Source organism: Schistocerca americana, chromosome 4 (genome assembly GCF_021461395.2).
Source record: "Schistocerca americana isolate TAMUIC-IGC-003095 chromosome 4, iqSchAmer2.1, whole genome shotgun sequence".
Classification (NCBI taxonomy): domain Eukaryota; kingdom Metazoa; phylum Arthropoda; class Insecta; order Orthoptera; family Acrididae; genus Schistocerca; species Schistocerca americana.
The window spans coordinates 437590699-437616755 of record NC_060122.1 but is presented as its reverse complement, the minus strand read 5'-3'; the positions used below and the strand labels follow the sequence as shown (position 1 = coordinate 437616755).

General features: G+C 40.6%; 1 protein-coding gene across 1 annotated transcript in view; it reads right to left on the bottom strand.

Moving 5' to 3' along the window:
* Window positions 1–26057, bottom strand: part of LOC124612701 (RNA-binding protein 1-like) — a 41852-nt gene that overhangs the window by 5085 nt on the left and 10710 nt on the right. Inside the window, exon 3 of the mRNA XM_047141050.1 lies at window positions 23534–23611. Coding sequence (XP_046997006.1) covers window positions 23534–23611 — 78 coding nt within the window. The remainder of the gene's footprint in view (window positions 1–23533; window positions 23612–26057) is intronic.

The following is a 26057-nucleotide window of genomic DNA, read 5'->3' as shown; positions in this document are numbered from 1 at the left end:
TCCAATGAAACAAGATCCACCTTACCATTAATCAATCGTACATCAACAAAAGCAGAGTACCATGTAAAAAAACCTGATGTTTATGAACTAACATTTACTTCCTACATGGCTTTGTGTATAGGAAAGGCCACCACAAAAACACTGGCTGAAGGATGAGTGGTCACAGAAGAATTGTCTCATTACAGGATATCAAGTGTTCACTTGCTGTGTGTGGTCTATGGCATGACTCAGAAGACCACAGCACTTTCTACACCACCCAGTTATCTTACCCAGTACTAGTTTTTTAAACTTTTTATGTGGAAACTTGCTCTCTAATACAGCCTATAATCTTTCCTGCTCTCCTGGGTATACCCTCAATCCACCTAACCCTGCTTTTCCAGATATGGTAGTTCATTTTACTCAATTACTTTCTAGTGTTATTCCCCCTGCAATGTGTGGTGATATATAAGTTTTAGTGATGTCTTTTCTGATGTTACATGATTTTCAAAGAAGCTGATAGCAGGACGATGGCAGCAACACATAATTAGCAATACAAATAGCGGCACAAATAATGGAGTCTGAGGAGCAAAATGGGCTTAGAGCAGGACACGCGCACATGGATGGCTTATTTGCTCTTAAAAACCTCACTGAAAAGAGGCTAAAAGGGGAATGAAAGTTTACTTAACATTTATTGATCAGCAGGAGGCATATTATTCAATCCCACTAAAGTAAGTAGTGAGTAGCAATGCAAAATTCTGGTATTAGTAATAGGTACTTCCAGGTAATAAGAAACTTATATGACAGTTGCATCAGTATGGTTAAAGAAGGTAACAAAATTCCTCCTGAATTCTCCACAAATGAGGGTCTATGGCAAGGGAGCTCATTAGCACCACACCCGAGAAATTATACTCAGAAGGGGAGGGGGAGTTTAAAGTGTAAACAAATATGGCTCGTCATGTGATGGACAAAGAATAAAGTGTCCCCACCTCCCAGGGACTTGCAGGAAGTAGTACTTACTTGTAGTAATTTGCATGAAATTAAATTTAACCTTTCAGGTGCTTAAAATTACTGTTACACTATAAACACTGACAGCAGTGAGAATACATGATATCTATCGAAATAATCTGAGTGGAACTAGGGCAGCTGGGGCCACTAAGACTTTGACAGACTGTACTGCATACGCCTCGTGTTTGAGTCGTACGTCAGTCTTTCCATAACAAATAAATGTCATCTTACATTTTTTTCTTTCAATGAATTATAATGTTTTCATCCAAGAAAGTTACAGTTTGGCTTGATGGAGTATTGCACTTGATTTAAGGGATATAAACGTGGCACAGAGCAATCTCCATATTCAAGACACTGATTTGTATAGTCACTGATAGAGATTAGAGAGGGTACTTTATTAGATTACTTTTTCAACATTCTAAACAATATAATTTGTCTATACAGCATTATTTGCAGCACAAGTGATCCATACAAAGTGTGAACAGAGCAAGTATTTTCATAATTATGGAAAATCCTTCTCTTGCAATATCTCCTACATACGTTTTCTTATTGAGTCAGAGAAATGCTAGTATGAAGTCTCCTAAGGATGTCAACCTCTTTTACCATTTAGCAGGCAGTACTTTTTCTTGCTGGGGGAAGAGGCTCTCGCAGGTTTACAGTAGATCAAATCGACATATGCTTCAGAGAAACCGCCAGTAATGTAGCAAACAAGAATACAAGTTTACAACACAAAATATAAAAAAGATGGAAATAACTATCACATAAACACATACGTAAGAAACACACACCATGTCTCCTCATTCATGGTAGCATAGGCTCACCAACTTGTTGGATACTGTTACATATCTACAAAGAAAATGACTTAGAAATTAAAAGCTAAAGTATAAAACAGAAATTTTATTGCACTGTTGCACATGTATACATACTGTTTTTAATCATTACTCAGATTGTTCTGAGTCATCACCACTCGATTCCTTGTTGGTACTGCCTTTGTAGATAGCATCATCCTATGTGCCATCAAGTGCATTGGAAACACAAAATTTTTTAAATGTATTATGGACAGTCTTACTCGGGATACATCTCCAAGATTGGTCAATCCACTTACACACTTGAGGGAAGCTTGCAAGCTTAACATGTAGTGCAGGCGTTGCCTGTCTATCTTCTCTCAGTAGCCGTTGTGGAGACATATTTTTAAGTTTGTCCTTAAATGGTTTGTTTAAACGAACATCTAATGGCTGCATAATTGATGTCATCCCTCCTGGAATTACAGCCAAATCTACCTACTCTCTACTAATTCCCTCCTTACAGAAGCATGAACTGCACAAAGATTTGCTACAAGGATATTTAGCAAACATAGCAAGGCACCAGGAAATGTTGCCATAAAAGTTTAATCCACTCTAATACCATGTCCTATGTGAACCAGCCACATTCGTTAGCAAGTAAGTAACACTTTTTGGAAATACTTCAGACTTGGATAACATCGTGCAGTTAGTAACAATAAATTGTGGCAGTTTATGGCCATCAGCTATACAAGCATGCAAGACAGACACACGCTGCTTTTCACCATCTGCGGACATTATCCTGACAGCTCTGTTCCCTGTTGCTTCTACTGTATTATTTGTTGGCGTATCAAAATACACCTATCTGACCAAGAAGAAACCTATTTTCAGTTTGACATCTGATTATGAAATGCCAAAAAATGATAAGTTCTTCCTCATAGTTTTCAAGCAGCTTCTGTACAACTGAAGTGCGCCTACGAAGAGAAAATCATCCATGTTTCACGAAACAGCCAACACAGTTGCAGCTTCCTTTGAATTAGTGATTTCCTGCTGTCGAGCAACTTCATGTGCTTTAACTTGGATAATTTCTACACTCACAGATAAGCACTTATGTCGTAGCTCCCTAACAAAATCATTCAGCACGTCTAGTATATAATAGCAAGCACGTTTTGGCCCAGAAATGTTTTTCTATAGCTGGAACAAGCTATAAGTTGTTCCTTTTCCTGTCTCCTTGGTCTCATGTTACTCTCGTTGATCCCGTGTCACTGACCTGTGGCATGATCAAGCACTGCTCTCATTATCCTAGAGGTCAGTGGAAGAAACACAAATGACAGTTTTGAACATGGCTGCCTTTCAGTAACCACGTCTATGGTTCAATGATGAAATAACGCAGAAACCAGTTGCAAATAATTTTTTAATATACTGACCTAGGTTTCGACAGTTCTAAGGCTGTCTTCATCAGAATGAAATTTTAACAACCATAAAGTTACATTGCGAGAAGGCAATAGCCACAGTTCTGATCAGAATTGCTCAAGCCAAAAATTAAAAAGGCTGGAACATTTTTAATTTTTGGCTTGAGCACATCTGGTCAATACTTTGACTACTGCTGTCTAGCAACGTATCTTTACGGTTGCTAAAATTTTCTTCTAACAAAGACATCCTTAGAGGAGTCAAAACCTAGGTCAATATATTAAAAAATTATTTGCAGCTGGTAGGCTGCATTATTTCTCCACTGAAACACAAATGAAGTGGGGGGGGTTTGGGGTTGGTGCACTCATTGCAAGTAGCGCAGATAGCATAAGATCCATATCAATCAACAGCTATGGTAGGGGTCTCTCATGGGAGTAACAAGGTTTTGTAAAAGCTCATTTATACGGGCACTCATGTTCAAATGGGTAACTCATAATTATGATATTACATTAAGGCAGTGAAATACTTATTATGTTATGTTGCAAATATTAGCAGCATTGAAAAACGTGTGACGACAACCTCCAAATGGAGTTGGAGCTGTCAAAATGTAAAACTGTACTTACCATGCTTGCCAACTTCTGAAAGTTTCTTAAAAATGTCCTTTTTGTTGGCGTGTATATAAAGAGACTTATCTTTATTGATATGGATATATGAAAAACTTCCAAATTCAAAAGATGAGCAACCCACAACGAAACACTAACACAATGACTACTGTGGCAAAGTAACTACTTACAGCAGCTTCTTGCAGCATTTTCAGAACCTCCTGTGGCTTGCACCTGAATCTAAGTCACAGGCGCATATATGGGCCATGGAAATTGGAAAAAAAGATTGGCTTGCTTTTGTGTAAGTGCAGTAAACACACAAAAGACTGAAAATATGCTAGTGGGTGGCAATGAACGAGAAAATTTGGGTGTAGGATTCAAATTAAAAATGGATGTACATCTAAATATTTGGGTATCACTTATACAAAAAATGGAAGAGGCACCTGAGAATCACAAATAAAATAAGGCAAGGGAAAAGAGTAATTGGTCACCTGAACTCTTTGTCATGGAATGACAAAAATACAAAGAAAACAGAGGTTTTTAAAAGTCAGTCATATAGAGCACCACCACATATGACACTGAAATATGGGAGCTAACCAAAAATTACAAAAATATGTTGATGACCCTTGACAAAGAAGCTGTCATATTTCCAAATTGGAACATATCAGAAATGAAATGACACTATTTGTCATGCCACAGCTTTTAACTTGGAATGGCCACCTCCAATGCACGAATGATAACCAACGGCCATAAAAAATCTATGAATGGACACCAACTGAGCAAAGGAAATGTGGAAGATTATTGCAAGATGGGAAAGTACTTAAGTTGAGAAGCAGAATCATTGTCAATAAGCTACACACACACATTATGAGGTTTCCCTGGTCACATAGCTAATACAAATATTCCTAAAATGACACACAACTGTCTCTAAAGTTGACTATATAAAACTTACGGTCTTGGGGGGGGATGTTAGTATGAAGTCAACAATACCTTAATGTCCAGTGGAGATATGGAGAAACTACACAATCTTATAAATGTTTTCACACTGATTGACACAGAAATTGAATCAGAGTATTAAGGTTTTGTTTGCATAATGAAACTACGAAACTTCTGAATATATGCAGTTATGTTTGAAATACCCTAAATTATCCTAGTTTAGAAATTAAGTACAAAATGGTATATGATAAATGAGTTTTGTTAGCACCAAATGAAGTGCAATGAAGAATAATCAAATTTACACAAAATTTTAAGTATTAATTTATCATTTAATCAGATAAGAATTAAGATAACTACACCATGTTTATATCAAAATGCTCAGTGGATTAGCACGGATCTAACAATTCTTTTTAATTTTAAATTGGTCAACTGATCTGAGAGTTGCAAATTTCTTATAATTTACAGCGGAACCCATCACTAAACACTGCAGCAGATAGGAGGGGGGGAGCATCGGAAGCTGCAACCAAATAGAAGTGAGCCCACTGATATTTTGTTGGTTAGCATAGCTCTGAGGGTTGTATTTGGGATGCAATGGAGAGGAGTCTTGTTATGATCACAGCAAAGAAAGGGTTTGCTCTTAGGTCACAGTACAGCGAAGATATGTCGGACTTTGTCCCATGTAGCATACAGCTGCATATACTGTCAGTTACTATACTTAAGAAATTCCATTCTGCGAATGGATCCAAGTTATGGACTTAGTAAAGTTTAGCTGCACTGGTGGTACACAGTGAAGCAGCTCAACAATGAACTGAACTTAAAAATGTAGTACAACAATATTGAACCATAGCTTACTGGTTGCAGCTACCAACTGCTGGAAACAATTATTCATTTCCTGCGAGATATATGCATTTTTGATTAAACCTTTGATTGCTACGGGCATGCTCTTTGTATTCCATGGATAGTGCAGCTTTGTTGTCACTGTACTGCTTGCCTAATGCTGCTATCGGTGCTGTGGTTGGCATTCCGGCTGCTGTGAAATACTTATCATCTGATTTTAAAGAAAATATTTGAGTTATAAGATTTGAATTTTGCACATTGTAGTGTCTGATATTTTTACTCAAAAAAGGATTGAATTTCTTTCCGTTATTCATCATAGTTGTGCTGCAATCAAATTACACTATGTGATCAAGAGTACTGGACACCTGGCTGAAAATGACTTACAAGTTTGTGGCGCCCTCTGTCAGTAAGGCTGGAATTCAGTATGGTGTTGGCCCACCAGCCTTGATGACAGCTTCCGCTCTTGCAGGCATACATTCAGTTAGGTGCTGGAAGGCTTCTTGGGGAATGGCAGCCCATTCCTCATGGAGTGCTGCACTGAGGAGAGGTATTGATGTCGGTCGGTGAGACCCGCACAAAGTCGGCATTCCAAAACATCCCACAGGTGTTCTACAGGATTCAGGTCAAGACTCTGCGTAGGCCACTTCATTACAGTGATGTTATTGTCGTGTAATCATTCCACCACAGGCCATGCATTATGAATAGGTGCTCATTCGTGCTGAAAGATGCTATCACCATCCCTCAATTGCTCTTCAGCAGTGGGAAGCAAGAAGGTGCTTAAAATATCAATGTAGGCCTGTGCTGTGATAGTGCCACACAAAGCAACAAGGGGTACAAGCCCCCTCCATGAGAAACATGACCACAACATAACACCATTGCCTCCGACTTTTACTGTTGGCACTACACATGCTGGCAGTGATGTTCACCGGGCATTCACCATACCCACACCCTGCCATTGGATTGCCACATTGTGTACCGTGATTTGTCACTCCACACAACATTTTTCCACTGTTCAATCGTCCAATGTTTTTGCTCCTCACATCAAGCGAGGTGACATTTGGCATTTACCAGCGTGATGTGTGGCTTACAAGCAGCCCCTCAACCATGAAATCCATGTTTTCTCACGACCCGTCTACCTGTCATAGTACTTGCAGTGGATTCTGATGCAGTTTGGAATTCCTGTGTGATGATCTGGATAGATCTCTGCCTATTACACATTACAACCCTCTCCAACTTTCGGCAGTCTCTGTCAGTCAACAGACGAGGTCGGCCTGCATGCTTTTGTGCTGTATGTGTCTCTTCACATTTTCACTTTACTATCACAGTGCACCCAGGGATATTTAGGAGTGTGGAAATATCGCAGACAGACATATGACACCCAATCACCCGACCACGTTCGAAGTCCGTGAGTTCTGCAGAGCGCCCCATTCTGCTCTCTGACGATATCTAATGACTACTGAGGTCACTGGTATGGAGTACGTAGCAGTAGGTGGCAGCACAATGCACCTAATATAAAAAAACATATGTTTTCGTGGTTTTCCGGATACTTTTGATCACATAGCATAAGTAAATCACTGAACAAAATTTTAAAAAGTTTGCAGAGGTAAAAACGCAATGCATGAGCTTTGTGTAAGGTTGATTTCAGCTCATACACTGCTGTGTATGAAGTGTAGATAAGATACCAAAATTTTAATTAAATTTGATTAAATCTTTCCAAATCATTAGTTTTTATACCCGGAGGATGGTTGTGTGTGCTGTGCCCAATTCCATCCGAGCGCTTTGGGAAACGTGATCAGAGGAATGGGATGCACAAACACACCAATAGTACTTAAGGTAAACCCAGAAGCCACATTTCAACATGTCCTCAGCCCCTGGGCGATGATGGAGGATAACGAGTTAACTCATCCACAGCAATCAAAGCGTTAATAAACAAGTCTTAAAAAATTTAACCCCTGCTGTTGCAGAATAGTAATTCCAAACCTCTCCATTTGATGATTTTATGCAATTAATTTTAGATTATATGTTGTACTGGACTACTCTGAAACAATGTATTAACAGATGTGGACTGAGGGGCATAAGTCTTATGAAAATCTATCATGGATCCGATTACACATCCTTAAACTCACAAGCAAGGATTAATTTTAAAAGGGGATGTGAGGCAGTGATTCCAAGATCAGAAGTGGACAAGACTTTCGCTTCACAGTTAAAAACATTACGGGATTTTTTCGCCCCAATTCATCTGCATTAATTTCTCTACATTAGTGACAACACTCTTCTGCACACCACAGCATCTTCATCAAACAGCAACAGATTGCTGCCCAGTCTGTCTGTCAAAACATTTAGGTATATAGAAAGTAATAGTAAAATAGTAGAAAGTAATAAATCGCACCCCCTAGGGCACTCCTGACGATACTCTTCTCTCTGACAAACACTCGGCATTGTGGGCAACATAGTCTTCAAGCCAATCACATACCTGGGAACCTATGAACCTATTCTGTACCTTCATTCACAACATGCAGTGGGGCACCATGTCAAAACATTTCCTGAAAATCTTGGAATATGGAATCTCCCTGTTGTTCGTGATCCACGGTTTGCAGGGTATCGTTAGAAAAGGATTCCACCTGGGCTTGGCAACTTATTTGTTTTCAACCCTTTGAGCTGTTTCTCTACATCAGGTATGCCTATTCCATGTCCTCCATTTGATAGCCTGTATGACAGTTGAATGACAGTACACTTGTACAATCCCCCTGTTCGAAAGATTTCTTAAACCTGAAATTTAAAACTTTTTATTTTTTTAATTTATTTTTTTAGAATTGTGTTCAATAATATTTTACATGACAGCCTGTCCATACCACCTGCAACTTATCCGTAGACGTCACAGTCTATATTCGGTAGGTTAAAGTCACCTCTAACTGTTATCACATGATTTGCCTATTTCCATTCCAGTCCATTACTCAGTAGGTTAAAGTTGCTTTCAACTATTATCGCACAATTTGGTTATTTCAATACTACTGAGTGTAGGCTTTCTTTGAATGATTCTTAAACTGTCATAGCGTCAGATGGCTGTGAAACATCTGATAATTAAGTGGAGTTCACCAAGATCTGTTATAAGCATCAAGATAACTGCACAGTCAGACTCTATTTCGACTTGGAGAGACAGTATTTTTGTCTACTGCAATGAACACTCCCCCTTCTATGGTGTCTATATTCATGACATCTTTCCTGGAGGACAGTAAATTCAGGAACTATGTTATGAATACTTCAACAATTTACAGTTACAATTTTGACAGTTGTTATGACTTCACTTTGTCTGTAGTCTGATTTTACTCTCAGGTGAGTCCTACGATTCGCTACTCCATAACACAGGTCCAGAAATCTGCAGCCAAGACTATCACAAAACCGACACAGCTTTTAGTAGAGACCCTCCACTCAGCTTCAAATCGAAGTATCCTGATCGATACTGGGAATGATGCTGTAAATTGAAAGCACCCAAGGTGTCAGTATAACAAATCTTTGAAGAGAGATGTGGCAGCTGAATTTGCTATAAGTGGGACAAGCTTTGAGGAGGATTTATTCATGGTTAGAGGTTTGACAACAAATATGGTCCTTAGTATGTATTTCTGGGTCAAACAGTGTTTAACAACCGACTGTAGAATTAACACAATTACTTGTAACTTTGGCAAGAACAGGGTAAAATTTAATTGTGTGTCATCAGGGCCAAAGTTCACAGCAAACTTTTGTTTAATACATGAGACAATAGACACCAAGCATATAACTGAACAAATTAAAGATAAGGTACCCAGTGTTATGAATATTTCAGATGTACACAGGCAGGTATTGTTCCATATACTGTACCAGATCAGTGATGAGCTCCCTGAAAGACCAGAACAGTTATAGGGTATTGAGGAACAGTTGGGGTTATTGTTTGTGTTGTATACATTTTCATCCATTTTTCATATTTAATGTATATTGTTTCTAATTAGTTTAGCAGTAGAGAAAATGTGACGAGTGAGTGTTATATTAGTAAGAGCTACACACAACTGAATTTTTTTATAAAAGTGTACCAGTGTTTTGGTCCATGCAGGTGGTAATTCCACCATGTGATTAAACTTGCAGTAAGAGTACAGTACTTCATTAAAGTTAAATTATTATGATCAAAGAGTACAGTTCCTTTATTTCTATTGGATGATTGCAGTAAGATTGGAGTGTGCTGTGGTTTAACTGCTGTCAAGTGTTTGTAGTTGTGCACATCTGCATGTACAGTAATATGATGGCACTCTATATATATTCTGTGATGAATACATTGGTTTTACTTTATTTTAAAGTGAGATGTGTCTTTAATTATTTACACTGGTAAATGTGTATGACATTTAGTTGAGAGATATTCAATTCGGTATGGGAAGCCACATGCAAACTTTGTACAAACAGATGACTCAGATGCCTTTTATTTTTGTAGCTTACAGTCCAGTGGTCTTAGGTCTCTGATCTGAAAGTTACAAGAACACTGCAGTGTAAGGAAAATTCTGGGTGCTACATCATCTTGGTTGAAGCATTACAGCTATATTGTTTCTCATTCATTTCTTCCAGTTGCCTTTGACTGAGTTCAAGTTTGTGAGCGAGAGAAAAGAAAAAGAGCCTAACTTTCGGACGGCAGGGCATTCATTTTGGATTATGTTTGTTTGTTGGCATGAACTTGGATGTGTGGCTGACAGGCACAGTATTGCAGAGTGTTGCAGACCAACTGGGCAGTACTCCATCTGACGGTACATCAGCAAAGTGCTACTTAACAACATATTTCAAGACTTCAGACAATCTGAGCAGAGTGCTAAAACGAAGTGTATCAATCACTTGGTAGCTTCAAAGCTGCAGCTAAAAACATTGTGAATCAAAGAATACCAATCGTACTGTTCACAAGCCTCCGTTGGGTTTTCAGCAGTGGAACATTAATTAATTACTGATAGACCTATAAATTTAAAGATGAAAAAGTTTCACATTTAGTTTTTCTGTCAAAGCTTATTATTATTATTCTGATTTTTGTGATTCTTTGAAGTACTGATTTATTAGTTGCTTAGATAATTTTCTTAACCAAGTACCTGCTAACACATAACAGTGTAAAGCATGGCAGCACAATGCCATCCCCCTTTTCTTTTATCATTATTTCTTAGGTTAGATCATGTTATTCTCTCAGTAAAACTCAAATTTTATGGAACTGGTAGTTTTACACACAGCAAACAGAATACAAAAATTTGTGCTAAATAATTAAAACAATGATGAAAGTGTAGAACATTTTAGTGATTGGGGAGAAATCACAAAGGGAGATCCTGAGCCCCACAGGGTTCAATCTTGGGTCTACTCCTATTTCTTATACACTCCTGGAAATTGAAATAAGAACACCGTGAATTCATTGTCCCAGGAAGGGGAAACTTTATTGACACATTCCTGGGGTCAGATACATCACATGATCACACTGACAGAACCACAGGCACATAGACACAGGCAACAGAGCATGCACAATGTCGGCACTAGTACAGTGTATATCCACCTTTCGCAGCAATGCAGGCTGCTATTCTCCCATGGAGACGATCGTAGAGATGCTGGATGTAGTCCTGTGGAACGGCTTGCCATGCCATTTCCACCTGGCGCCTCAGTTGGACCAGCGTTCGTGCTGGACGTGCAGACCGCGTGAGACGACGCTTAATCCAGTCCCAAACATGCTCAATGGGGGACAGATCCGGAGATCTTGCTGGCCAGGGTAGTTGACTTACACCTTCTAGAGCACGTTGGGTGGCACGGGATACATGCGGACGTGCATTGTCCTGTTGGAACAGCAAGTTCCCTTGCCAGTCTAGGAATGGTAGAACGATGGGTTCGATGACGGTTTGGATGTACCGTGCACTATTCAGTGTCCCCTCGACGATCACCAGTGGTGTACGGCCAGTGTAGGAGATCGCTCCCCACACCATGATGCCGGGTGTTGGCCCTGTGTGCCTCGGTCGTATGCAGTCCTGATTGTGGCGCTCACCTGCACGGCGCCAAACACGCATACGACCATCATTGGCACCAAGGCAGAAGCGACTCTCATCGCTGAAGACGACACGTCTCCATTCGTCCCTCCATTCACGCCTGTCGCGACACCACTGGAGGCGGGCTGCACGATGTTGGGGCGTGAGCGGAAGACGGCCTAACGGTGTGCGGGACCGTAGCCCAGCTTCATGGAGACGGTTGCGAATGGTCCTCGCCGATACCCCAGGAGTAACAGTGTCCCTAATTTGCTGGGAAGTGGCGGTGCAGTCCCCTAAGGCACTGCGTAGGATCCTACGGTCTTGGCGTGCATCCGTGCGTCGCTGCGGTCCGGTCCCAGGTTGACGGGCACGTGCACCTTCCGCCGACCACTGGCGACAACATCGATGTACTGTGGAGACCTCACGCCCCACGTGTTGAGCAATTCGGCGGTACGTCCACCCGGCCTCCCGCATGCCCACTATACGCCCTCGCTCAAAGTCCGTCAACTGCACATACGGTTCACGTCCACACTGTCGCGGCATGCTACCAGTGTTAAAGACTGCGATGGAGCTCCGTACGCCACGGCAAACTGGCTGACACTGACGGCGGCGGTGCACAAATGCTGCGCAGCTAGCGCCATTCGACAGCCAACACCGCGGTTCCTGGTGTGTCCGCTGTGCCGTGCGTGTGATCATTGCTTGTACAGCCCTCTCGCAGTGTCCGGAGCAAGTATGGTGGGTCTGACACACCGGTGTCAGTGTGTTCTTTTTTCCATTTCCAGGAGTGTATATATGAATGACCTTCCACTTAACATTCAACAAGAAGAATTCATTCTTTTTGCAGATGATAATAGTGTTATAACAAATCCCATTAGAGAGGAAGCAACAAAAGAGTTGTATAAATGATATTTTACAAAGAAATATTAAGTGGCGCTCTGAAAATGAACTCTTCCCAAATTTGGGAAAAAACACACTACATTCAGTTCTGTACAACAAATAGTCACACCAACAACTGACATAGCACTTGAGCAGGAGTCAGTAAGTAGGGTAGAATGCTCCAAATTTTTGGGCGTACATATTGATGAAAACTTGAACTGGAAGAAGCATACCCTTGAACTTCTCAAACAATTAAGTTCAGCTACTTTTGTTCTTCATGTAATTGCTAATCTTAGAGACAAACATATCAATCTGCTGACACATTTTACATATTTGCACTCAATAATTTTAGGGGGTTACTCATCACTTAGGAAGAAAGTATTAATGGAAGTATTTATCATACAAAAGTTAGCAGTAATAATAATATGTGCTGTTCACGCACGGGTGTCATGTAGGTACTTCTTCAAGGAGCTAGGCATTTTAACTGTGCCGTCACAATATGCACTTTCGCTAATGAAATTCGTAATAAATGATCAGTCACAATTTGAGAAGAGTGATGTACATACCTACAACACTAGAGGGAAAAATACACTTATTACCCATTATTGAAGCTCTCAGTGTTTCAGAAATGAGTTCAATATGCAGCAGCAAAAATCTTTGACCATTTGCTAATAAGATAAAATGCCTGACAGGTGGTAAATCAAATTTTTAATCTGACCCAAATTGACAAATCCGATTTCATGGATGAATTGCTATTAAAAAACTGTTAGACTGTAAAAAACAACTTGTTTTTAATTCTAGTTGCACAAGCAGGATTAACAATAGTGTTCATTACTGTTAACATTAACCATGTACACACCCTACAAACAAACTCATTCCACACCATTTCGATAAACGATTTGTTCAAGTAATCTATGGAACATGTAACTAACTAAAAAAGAGTTTGTTGTTGTGAGTAAGCACAGCACAGCATAATGGGCTGCATCTGGAATGTGATGAAAAAGGTGTCTCATTTTGGTCACAATGAGGAAAGTGTTTGCTTGTAGAACGAGATTTTCACTCTGCAGCGGAGTGTGCGCTGATATGAAACTTCCTGGCAGATTAAAACTGTGTGCCCGACCGAGACTCGAACTCGGGACCTTTGCCTTACGCGGGCAAGTGCTCTACCATCTGAGCTACCGAAGCACGACTCACGCCTGGTACTCACAGCTTTACTTCTGCCAGTACCTCGTCTCCTACCTTCCAAACTTTACAGAAGCTCTCCTGCGAACCTTGCAGAACTAGCACTCCTGAAAGAAAGGATATTGCGGAGACATGGCTTAGCCACAGCCTGGGGGATGTTTCCAGAATGAGATTTTCACTCTGCAGCGGAGTGTGCGCTGATATGAAACTTGCTTGTAGTTCGTGGCAGGGTGAAAGCTTGTTGGAATGCATTCTGAGAATAAAGCCATGTTATGAACTTCGTAAAATTTAGCTACATTGGTGATAAGACTGTGAAGCAGCTTACCAAGGATCATTAATTTCGTGTTATAGTAGGATGCTATTTGGACTCTTGCTTGCTGTTTGCAACCACCGATTGCCAAACTCAGATATTTACTGCCGTGAAAGGTGTGAATGACTTATTAATAACAATTCTAATTCAAATTCCTCTAGTTGTTGCTTAAAAGTTATTTCAAATTACTGAATATAATTTGATACTTCTGTGCAGTTAAATATGAACTATGTTGTACTGGAGCTAGTTTGTAATGTCAATCGTACCGATACTTCTAGACAGACCCAAGATTACAAAAATCTGTTGGACAGTTTGTAGTTTGTTGTTTAGTACTAACCAAGGTAGTGAGTGCAGGGAAAGATGGGAAGCATATTCTGATGGGGTTAGTGGAGGTACCAGCAGAGGACCTCGAGGCGTATTCCAACTGAGCAGGTGTTATGGCACTGATACCCCAGACATGCAAAAAAAAATTTATAAGTTGGATAATTAGAACTTGTCAGATGGTGATTGCAAAAATGAGCAACAATTGGTATTGTCAGAACTGAAAAGGTGGTGTTTGGTTGTTTTGGGCACTCCAACATCGTGATTTTCAGTGCCAATTCAAAAGGCAAGATCCCCACTTCAGCGCAGGGATTGTCTGCGGGACTAGTCTGGAAGCCCCCAGTGGCCAGTCCAACTCTATAATGATGGTCTGGGTCCAGTAATTTTAAAGCTGAAGGTGCTGTTGAGCCACTCATGTGACAACCATAGTCCAATTGGGACAAGGCCAGAGCCTGGCAAATATGGGGGAGAGTAGTGTGATTCACACCACAAGAGTTGTGTGGCCAGGAGAGATTATTAAGCTTTCGCATGCAGCTGGTCTTTAGCCGACAAATATGGGACAGCCATGTCAGACTTTGATAAAAACAGGAGTTCCAAACATATGGGTTGTGCAACAATGTCCAAGCATTGTGTACACAGGTAGAGTTCTGGGTATGACAGAAGCCCACAACACGTGTTTTCGAGGGAGAGAATTGGAAGCTACTTCTTGAAAAAGTCCAAGTGGAAGTCATTCGGATGGGGTCTTTGAACTGGCATTCAGCCAATAATGCATACAGACTGGAAACAATACCAAATCAAAAGTCACTGACATAAAGCGCACAGCACAGACGACCACTCATCCAATGGGATCACTGGCTAAATGATGCTGATGAAGAGTTAACACTTAGCACGAAGTCCTGAGGAATGCTGTTTCTTGGGCCCAGGAGGAGCTCTAACTCAAAACAACTGGTGGGATAAAAACTGACGAATAAAAATTAGTAGGGTGCCTCAAATACCCAGTGATGGAGGGGGAGTAAAATGAGAAGTCGCATTGTACACCTTATGTAGGTGAAAATGAGGTTTTGGTAGATAAAAAAAGGGTGTAATAATTCAGTTTCCATCCTAACCAGATAGTCAATTGTGTATCATCCCTCACTGATAGGGGGACAAAAGACCTCTTTAGTCAAGAACCCAGAGTAATTATCCGGTCATGCAGTTTGCAGAGCGTGTTAGTGAGGCTAACTGATTCGTAGCCATAAATGGATGTGGGTTTTTTGCCTGGTTTAAGGTTCAGGACAATGACACCATCTTACCAATGAGGAGAAAAACAGCTTCTAGCAAAATCTGGCTCAAGAATCTTAGTAGATGGAATCTTTGAGTAACATTAAGATATTCAGTAATCTGATTTTGAATCAAATTGTGGGTGTGGGGCCGTATTGTGTGACTAGTCAAGAGTCTGATGCAGTTTCCCATCAGTAAAAGGATCATTATATAATTTGGCATGACAGGAGATAAAGGATAGGGAGATGTCTTGAACTTCTCTTTTATGTATTCAAAGGGTAGCCAGATAGGAGGAGGATGCCAATGCTATCGCAAAGCGTTCAGCAATAACCGAAGCATTGCTAGAAAGACTACTGTGAAGGAAGAGAGCAGCCTACAAGATTAGGGAGCTTGGCCCACACCTGGGATGAAGAGGCATATATTTCCAGGAAGAAGATGTAGTGTACTCTCCATTACTTCTTTCTGTTCGATATGGATATAAGATGAGTTGCTGAATTAAAATTCATGCCAAGGCTGGGACTTGAACCTGGGTCTCCTGCCTACTGGGCAGAGATGCTAGCATTACATCACTGTGAAACTGTGGCTCTCAAAATGCCTTCTCTAAAACAAACCTTAATTCATGCCTTCAGCTCATTTTGCCCTAGGCATTAAGGAGGGTATTAGACTACGGTATTCTGTGCAGCTCTTTGAGCCACAATGCCATGGTGGTGTAGTGGCTAGTACATCTTCCCAGTAAGCAGGAGACCTGGGTTCAAGTCCCAGTCATCACACAAATTTTCATTCAAAATGTAATTCCATCCTTCTTACTGTGTTTACTCAGACAGTGAACCTTAGTGTGAAGTCACTTAAAAGTGATGAGAATGGTCTGTGAAAGACGTTGCTCAGATGCTGAAGGGTCTTCTGACATTGTTGGATTTAAGCAGTCCAATGAAGTTAGGTAAGTGTCCTACCTGGGGGGTAAATAAAAGTAACAGATGGTGATTGCTGTGGTTATTTGCACTTGCACTACTATTGCTTCCAATGTGGTACACATTGGAATCCTCTTACTGATGACATCTGTAAAAGCCAATGTACAGACCCCTCCAGATGCTCTCTTAGGGGCAGTACGATTCTGAGAGGATACAAGGTAACTCTAAGAAGTTATAGAATGGTTGGCAGTGAAACGTATTTCTAGGAGAGCAAAACAGATGGCAGAATCGAAGGAAAATAGTAGCAATTGTACAGGCAGGTGACAGTAGTATCCATTGCAGTTCCACTGAAATATCACTTTTAAGTTTGTCCTGGTTAGGCATGGAGGGGTTGGGAGAACAAGTCATGCCCGAAAATCATTGTGTCACATGTAGGAGTGGGATAGTATCAGCAAACATTGGCTCAGTGTGTGTGTGTGTGTGTGTGTGTGTGTGTGTGTGTGTGTGTGTGTGTCAGGTCACAGGCCTGGAGACTTCTTCCTTTGGCTGGATGCAGGGAGTTGAGGTTCTAGTAGATGGTGCTGCAGGAACTGTGAGAGGGAAGGCCTGTCACCCCCATGGTCTAAATTACTTGCACACTACTGGAAGGTAACATCAAGGGAGTAAATATGCTAGGTATTGCTGTTGACCCAGTCACAATAGCTGCAAAGGTCAATCTAACTGAGAGCTTCAAAATACAAAAGGCAATCTGAACCCTTCAGTTCACAGATTTTGCATAACAAGGCAACAGACTTTGGAAATCTGGGAGGGTGGTCATTTCCGCAATTGGCACATATTGGTGGCAGCACACAAGGTGAATTTTTGTGATGTGACCAACTAGTCTCCACAATTCAGGTTGTACGTACACCAGAGAAACCTACATCTGAGCTGTTGACATTTAAAGCACCAAAATATGGCTTCACATCACAGCAGTAAACCATGATTGTTACCATTGGAAATGACCAGTGCCAACATTGCTGTCTGGCAGGCTCTACCCAAGTTCACAACTGGGTAGAATTTAGCATTTTAATTAAGATGTAATCAAATTTATTAAGAGAAGAGATTTCTCTAAATATGTTTTCAATATTCTCAATAAAGAACGATGGTTTAGTTGAGAGGAAGGATCATCCATCTGCCCAGGTACAAACTAGGAACTGAGGGAAGTTAGCCACTTGTGTTCGTTTTCCTCCCATGGCGTAGCCAACTACGGTAAGTTTCTAGGATCATCATGAGACATACGCAAGAATTTCAGTCTGCCTGGAAGGACTGCCAGAGCCTTATGACCCATGGCTGAAAGCTTAGATCCCTTCATGGTGACACATATCTGGCATTATGCCACCTAGTCCAAACAAGGGTTCTCCATATGGGTGCCAGCCAGCTAAAGCAATGTAACAGGCAAAGCAGGAGAATTAACAGCTTGGGCACCAATAGTGTGTTGCCTATATAGTCAGAGATTACCGCAGTAGTAGCCTCTGACTACGCAGGGAACATACAATTGATGCCAAAAGCTATTACTTCCTCTTTTACATTGCTCTGGCAGGCTGTTGCCTACAGCCCAGCCACTAACACAGTGTACTGGGTGTTGCTGCCCTTCAAGTATGATAGCAACCCAACAGCAAATCACACCTCGGCAGCCACCATAGCATGAGGTGGCACTGCGTTTTCTGTATATAGTGATGCTATTGTTGGTATTACTTCATCCACACATCACATGCCACCACCACGTTTTGCTTGCATTCTTTTGCTGGATGGCTTTATAGGCTACTGCTTGGCCCTCTCCAGGCAGTCGACATCAGCCGTTCACAGATGTCTGAGCTTAACGCCAGTAGTCCCTCACATCGGAGCTCCATGTGCCCAGTGCGCAGAACACTCCAAGTTCATGGCCCATCAGTCTGAGCCTACAACTTCACATTCTGCGTCCAAAGTGCTGAGAAATCATGAATGCAACAATCACAGACTATGTCCACCTCAGACATTTCTTGACTTTGCCAGTGACAACTTATTAGGACTGACCAAAACACTAAGGACACTACGGAACTGTTACTGTGCATTGTGCCATTCACATATCAAATCTGGATGACCTTATCGTTGTGTTACTTCTGAAGCTGCTTATGTTGAACTTGCCCGTTGTGTTAAGTTAATAAAGTTCCATTGTTCTTTAACTACCTGGGCACATTCATCCATTAGTAGTGTGCAACACCCACTACAGGACTAACAACCACCATACAGGTACACAATGACCCTTAACATGGACTAACTAAATGCTGGATATTGGGCAATATTACCCCCACAGCCCACACTTCTGAAGAAAAGTCTGAACCAGTTGGAGGTCACATCAATATGTTGGGACCAAACCTAACTGAAATAGGTGGTATAAAGTAGTGAAACGAAGTGAGAAAAGCTCCATTAGATGTTCTATAAGCAAGCCACGCTGTTATTACAGAATGTGTCCTACACACAAAATGAGGAAAGATACAGTCAGAGAGTAAGATGACAGCACAGGAAAAAAGTACCATTGGGGGGGACCATGCTCACTATGCATGCATTCACAAGAGAGCTGTGAGCCCACTGGTGGCCTGCAATTAAACTGTTATCTCTCCTTATACAAAAGAGCTTTTGAAGCCATCTGTCCGAATTCTCACAGCAGACACCTTAATTTCTTTGCAGTGCCACAACATTTAAATTTTCCTTGGACACATTCTATGTTGAATTTACTGAATACCTATCTAACACTTTCACTTTCAGAGGTTTGAGAAAATTACACCTGTCTGTCTCCTTTGCTGAAACAATACATAAAGCTAGTGTGATGCAGTGACCTCTAAGAATATTTTTTGTAAAGTAAAATTGGAAGTCTCTTTCTTTATGAACAGAAGAGTTCATACCACACTGCTTGTGAAGTTTTCATTCTCTTCACACCCCAACACTCATGGAGTTTTCACTCTGATCACATGTAATAAAACCAAAAAGAAATAAAGAGAAAATGCAAACTACTGCAAAATGTCTGCAAAATAATGCTGTTTTGAAGAAAAGGTTTCAACCAAAACCTGTGCAATCTGTATTGAGAAACAAGCACTAACCACTGAAAACGTGCATTCTAGTCACATAGCCCCAAATAACCCTCCATGTCTACTTACTTCTGACTGCCATTAATAATTGATTGTAATGATACAATATGGAGATCCTAAAGAAAGTGCAGCAGTGTAATTGAGCAGAAAAAAAATATGTTTCTACGACACAAATGTGGCTGAATAGCAATGTCAATATGGACAGACATTCAAAAATAAAATCTGTCTCTTTTAAAATAATGGTAGATCATCGGGCTTTTGCAAATACATATCCCACACTATTTGCAGTTTTTACTGCATAATATAATTTCCATTTGCCTTAATTGCTTTGGCAAAAGCTTTTATAAAGTGCAAACACACATCTAGCTCAGTCCTCCATGAATTAACGTAGAATGTACATACATTTCAAATCATAGGAACCACGCAAGCAAAATGTCACACAGTGAGATAGAGAGTTTTATGAGGGTAGTTTGGTAAGTCTGGCAGAAAAAGTTTGTTTCGTAAAAAACTCATCTCACTTATCAGCATAGTCTCCTTTGAGAGATATACAACTGGATCAGCAATCCCATCAGAAAAACATCTTCTGTCAAGACTGCAAGATATTTGTTTTGACTGCAACCATCACTTCCTCATTCAATGAAAACCTCTTTCCAGCAAGACAAAATTTCAAGTCAGGGAACGGGAAGAAGTCACTAGGGGCTAAGTCTGGTGAATAGCGTTGATGAGGAACCAATTCAAAATCTAATTCATACACTTTCATCATTGTCATTTCAGACATGTAGGACGGTGCATTATCCTGGTGAAAGAGCACCCTTTTTTCTGTGTGTCAATCTTGGTCTTTTTTCAGCCAACACATTGCAAATGATCCACCAATGCAGCATAATAGGGTCCAGTTATGGTTTTGCCTTTTCCCATGTAATCTATGAGAATTATTCCTCAGGAATCCCAAAAAACAGTAGCTATCACTTTACCAGCCGACAAACCAGTCTTTGTCTTCTTCAGTGCACTTTCACCAGCCTTTGTTCATAGTTTTGATTGCCTTTTGACTCTGCGCATAATGATGGATATGGATTCTTTCAACAGTTGAGTCGGCACAAAAATCCTTGCAGACTGATTAAACATCGCCAGACACTGTGCTGAAATGTTAACATAGACGTGCATTTGGTCAACTGTGAATTGTGACATCCACCTCACACACAGCCTCTTCATAGACAATCCTGCATGCAGGATATTATGCACTTGCTCAGTTGAGATGCTTACAGTCTCGGCAATCTCACAGAGTTTTATTAGGTGATCTTACCTTACCACGTCATGGATTTTGTCAATAGTTTCCATTAGGGTGGCCCCATTGGATGGCCAGAACTCACTTCATATTTGGTGCTTGTCTGACCACATTTAAATTCATTAATCCAATAGAAAATGGTATTTAATGATGGTGCAGAGTCCACATGAACTTCATCCGATTCGATTTTGATTTGTGTGGCAGTCCAACCCTTCCAAAAATGAAAATGTTTAATAACAGCAAGAAAATCTGTTTTCTCCATTTTCAATCGCAGCAGACACACTGACCAATTCAGATGGTTGTCAACAATGAACTGTATACTGAGCATCGTTTAAATTCTCTACACGGTCCTTGGAATAATCAAGCTTACTAACCATGAAGGTGCATCAAAAATGTCCCATTATTTCATGGAAATTTACAAGACTTGTCAAACCACCCTCATAAATATCTATTACCACTTGATTCCCTAAGTAATAAATAACTAAATACGGCAACGTGTGTTGCAGGTGCGTCTAACAAACATTTTACGAGTGGTAATCATTTTCTCACAAGTAAAAATAATTACGGAAATGAAGTCATGAACTATGATATATAAATACGCTGGCCTAACATTTTAGAACATTCTGCATATGAAGTTCCACCTAATCAGTCCAGTTTTTCTTTTTGAAATATCCAGAAAAATGGAAGGCAGTGGAATGAGAAAGATGCGTGTAGTCACTGCTGGCGACATTTAGCAAATCGAAACAAGGAAAAAGTTGTAATGATTCTAATAATGTTTTACAGTCTGCAAAATTATATCTTCCATGTAGTCTTATGGTCAGTTACATGTATTTCATTCGAAAAAATATCAGCAGACACAATGAAGTAAACTGATCAAAAAATGAAGAACTTGAAACAGGACTCTTACTTCCAGTTCTAATTACGAAAAAATATACTTCCAAAGAAAATATCAATATTCAAAGATATAATATCAATAGATAAAAAAAATCTACTCACCAGGCAGCTGCAGGAGAAAACAAGTGAAAGATGTGGAAACACACAAGCTTCCCAAGCCAGTGGCTCTTTCTTCTGGTACAAGAGTTGAAAGGAAAGCGAAAGGGATGTAATAAAAGCACTGGTGAGGTTTATAAAATGTGAAGAGTTTAGGAAAAGTTGCCCACAACCCAGGATTGTGTTTATTACCTTATCTTCCACTTTGAAGTTCTTAGATTTTCAGATGTCATCCAGCGCAAGCACCAAAATTCAATCTTTCCTTCTCATACTGTCCAGTAAGTCTCCCCTGAACCAGGGTTCTAGATGACTTTTCTATAACTCTTCCAATTTCCCGATCCTCACCACCTGTTTTCCTTCAACCCTCTTCCGTTCCTTTCAACCCTTCTGCAAGAAAGTAGCTTGTGCTTTTCCACATCCTTTATGAGTTTTCTCCTGCCACTGCTTTGTGAGTTGACTTTTTATCTAATAAATCTATTGTGGAACATTTAGAATATTAATATAATTCTAAAGATTGAAACTGCTCTAAACACACCACATAAAACCGTATTCAGTGTGTCATTAAAAAGCAACAGCAGTTTAAAAAAGAACACAAAAGCATGAAGATAAAAAATAATGAGTTGTAATACTGAAAATATCAAAACACAAATTTAAATAAATCAAATGTATTCTACTCATGAGCATTAACCAAAATCCTTGCAAACTGCCAATGAAAACTCTTATTACATCTGCATAATTATTAGACAATACACAACTTCTTAAACATTCGTTAACAGATAAATAATGAATATTTGATTTGTTGAACTACAGATAGAAACCTGCACATAAACCAAAGATAAAACTGAATTAGTACACAATATTAAATGTGAAGGGCTCATATTAAAAGTCTTACTGCCAGAATGTGTATAGAAAAGATGTGGTTCAACTTTCAAGTTGAGCGCACAGTAAAGAACTATAAATTTTGTTACATTATTTTCTATGCAATCGAGAGAAAAAAATGATAACTGTGTGACACTAAAGAATAACATAAAACATCTGCTGGAAATATAATAAAATTACATACTGTGCTGCAGAGAAAAGTCCTTTGCTTTTATCACCTATTATCAGTTGTATGCTGAATACTACAAGCCGCACATTAGGCTGGCCCTTGTATCAGCACCATGAGATGGCAGTTGCATGAGAAGTTGTGAAACTCGTACGCTGGTATTAGGAGGCTGTTATGTTCTGCTGCCCAACAGATGGGTTGTAGCTGTGTTGATTGGTGGTCTGATGGCAGAGAAGGGTTGTGGAAACCGCTGGATGCAAATTTGTGGGCCTAAGATGTCTGGGGCGCCAGATGCGTAGTTTGTTTCAAGTGGGAAGTTCTCAGGTTGTCCCGGGTCATGTCGGTAGCAAAAACATGAAGAGCAGACTGACTTGAGCCAGAGATGGTAGACTGAAGGGAGAATATATCCTGAAAATTTTGGCATAATATGAAATACATACTATCTATTATTTCCCCAACAAAAATCACATTAAGCCAGATGCAGTGAAATTTAGAAAAAACTATGTGTTTAGTTACATATGAATTTGCATGCATACTGGCATATATCTATTACCAAGAGAGCTTCAACCCCGTTAAAACTGCACTATTGTGAATATGTTATTTCCATGTTTAATATCAGGAAAATAAAGTGAGTGTTTGCAAAGAGGTAATACACCTAGTGGCAAAATTTATAAATGAGATAACAGACATGGCAAAAAATTGTACCTTGAATGTCTGCGGCCTTCATCTCTTCTTGTGCGTCCCGTAGACATTTCAACCCTAACTCGAGTTCCACACAGCCTCCTACAAATTATGAAATAGGTTCTAAATATACATATCTATGACACATGAAATAATCAACAGGATTTAATAGTGATAGCTCAAATCAATACTATGAGTCACATGTATAACATACTTGAAAAATAGATGTAATATTACAGTGCCACAATGACTCGAGGGCAAGAAAGACATCTGACAAAGTTATTTTCAACAAATACACATCGTGCATTCTAATTTTAAAAACTTACGTCTGAAGGCAGACGGACATCTTTCAGCAAACTGGGTTAAAAATTGGAAATAAAGGCCAGTAGTGATTTAAAAGTGATCGTAAATAATCGAGTGTACTACCAAAATTCATCTTGCTGCACTATGATCTCTTTCTCCAGCCAATATTTCTCCAAGTCAGATGAATGCATTATCTCACTCCCTAACAAGCAAATGGTAAATAGACCAAAAATTATCATTCAAAAAGTGACACTGCTCTGTTGCACACCAAAATGTTATATCAGTTCTCTTAATGACAATGTTCCATATGACAAAACATGCAAATGGTCCAGCACATGATGTAGCTATTTTGAATGGGAACTTTCACAGGGAGAGGTCTCAAACTAGTGAGAATAATTCAATCAGAATGACGATATATGAAAAAGTATTTTGACAGCAAAATTCATCATTTATTTAGTTATGCCTTCTTCAGTAAAGGAAACATGCCCACTACTTTTCCCAATGGGGTTCAGACTCCAAAAGCACTACCTCATTCACCATACACCTTACACCATACAACTTAGAGCTTGCAACTACTTCTCCTTTGAAGGAAAAGTATACAAACAAATCTGCTGCACCCACATGGCACCCTCCTATGCCAAATTGTTTATGGGCAATCTAGAGGATATCTCTGTTGCCTTCCAAAATGCCAAACCCTTAGTCTGGTTCACGTTCACTAATGACAACTTCATGATCTGAACTCCGGGCCGAGACATCCTACCCTCATTCCTTCACAATCCCTACACCTGCTCTTCCGTCTGCTTTACCTGGGGCCCCTCAATCCACCAGGCCACCTTCTTGGACACTGACCTCCTCCCCTCTAACGGCTCCATCCACACTTCTGTCCACATTAAACCTGTCAGTCATCCCTACAAAAAAAAAACTTCTCACACAGCCTGGCCACCTGGGGATGGCATGTCAGCAGTGACAAAAACTCTCTTGCTCAGTATGTTGAGTGTCTCACCATAGCATTCCCAGACAGGTCCTATTCCCAGCTCTAGTCCGCAAACAATTTCCCATGCCATATCCCCACACAACCTCAATCCCCCCTGTTACCCCGAGAACCAACTACAAAGAAGCACACGCTTTGTCACCCAACAGTACCCTGCACTGGAACAACTGAACCACATCCATTGCCAGGGCTTTGATTACCCATCATTGTGCCCTGAAATTAGGAACATCCTACCCAAGGCCCTTCTCACCCCTCTTTAAGTGGTGTTCCCACCCAACCTTTACAATATCCCTCTGCTACTCCCAATCCCAAACCCTTGTCACAGGGATCATACCCCTCTTGAAGACCCAGACGCAAGACCTGCCCAATCTACCCACCCAGCAGCTCCTATTCCATTCCTGTCACAGGCTTATCCTAACCTGTCATAAGCCAGGCCACCTGTGAAAGCATCCATGTCACTTACCAGCTCTGCTGCAATCATTGCACGGCTTGCTATATTAGTATGACCACCAACAAACTGTCCACCAGGATGAACGGTCATCGTCAATCTGTGGCCAAGAGCACAGTACACCACACTAAGGCAAAACATGCAGCTGAACGTAGCACGTTTGATTTCAACGGTTGCTTCACTACCCGAGCCATCTCAATCCTCTTCCACCCTCTTTGCCACTATCTGCTTCTCTGAACTGTGCAGATCGGAGTTATTCTTACAACAGATTCTCCGCTCTTGAAATAATCCCAGGCTCAACCTACTGTCCCCACACCCACCAACCAACAACTTCCACCCCCTGTCCTATTATGTCCTATTCTCGTCTCCCACCCTCTTTGTGGCCACCCTTTGCTTACGCACTGGCCCATCTTTCCCCTTCCCTGCTCCTCTTGTTTTTTCTCTTCCACCCCCCGGCCTCCCCACCTCACAAAACCCCAAAGCTACACCTGTTGACAATTTGGTCCCTGCATGCTCTGCCAGACGGTGATTTTCCCTCTCCCCACTCATACACTGTTATCCCTTTTGCTTCCCAGCCCCTTCCAGATTGCTGCTTCCATGCTATATGACAGCTGCATTCCGGTCTGAGCTTACGGAGATGGCGGTCATGTGTGTGTAAGGCCTTAAAACATTTTTCACCAGTGCTTCTATACACCACACTCTGACTTAGTGGAATTTCATTGTAGTGACATCGATATCACACACTATTTCATCACCATCACATTAAGAATTATTCTTAATTTGGAGATCAGTTTAGTGGCATGAAC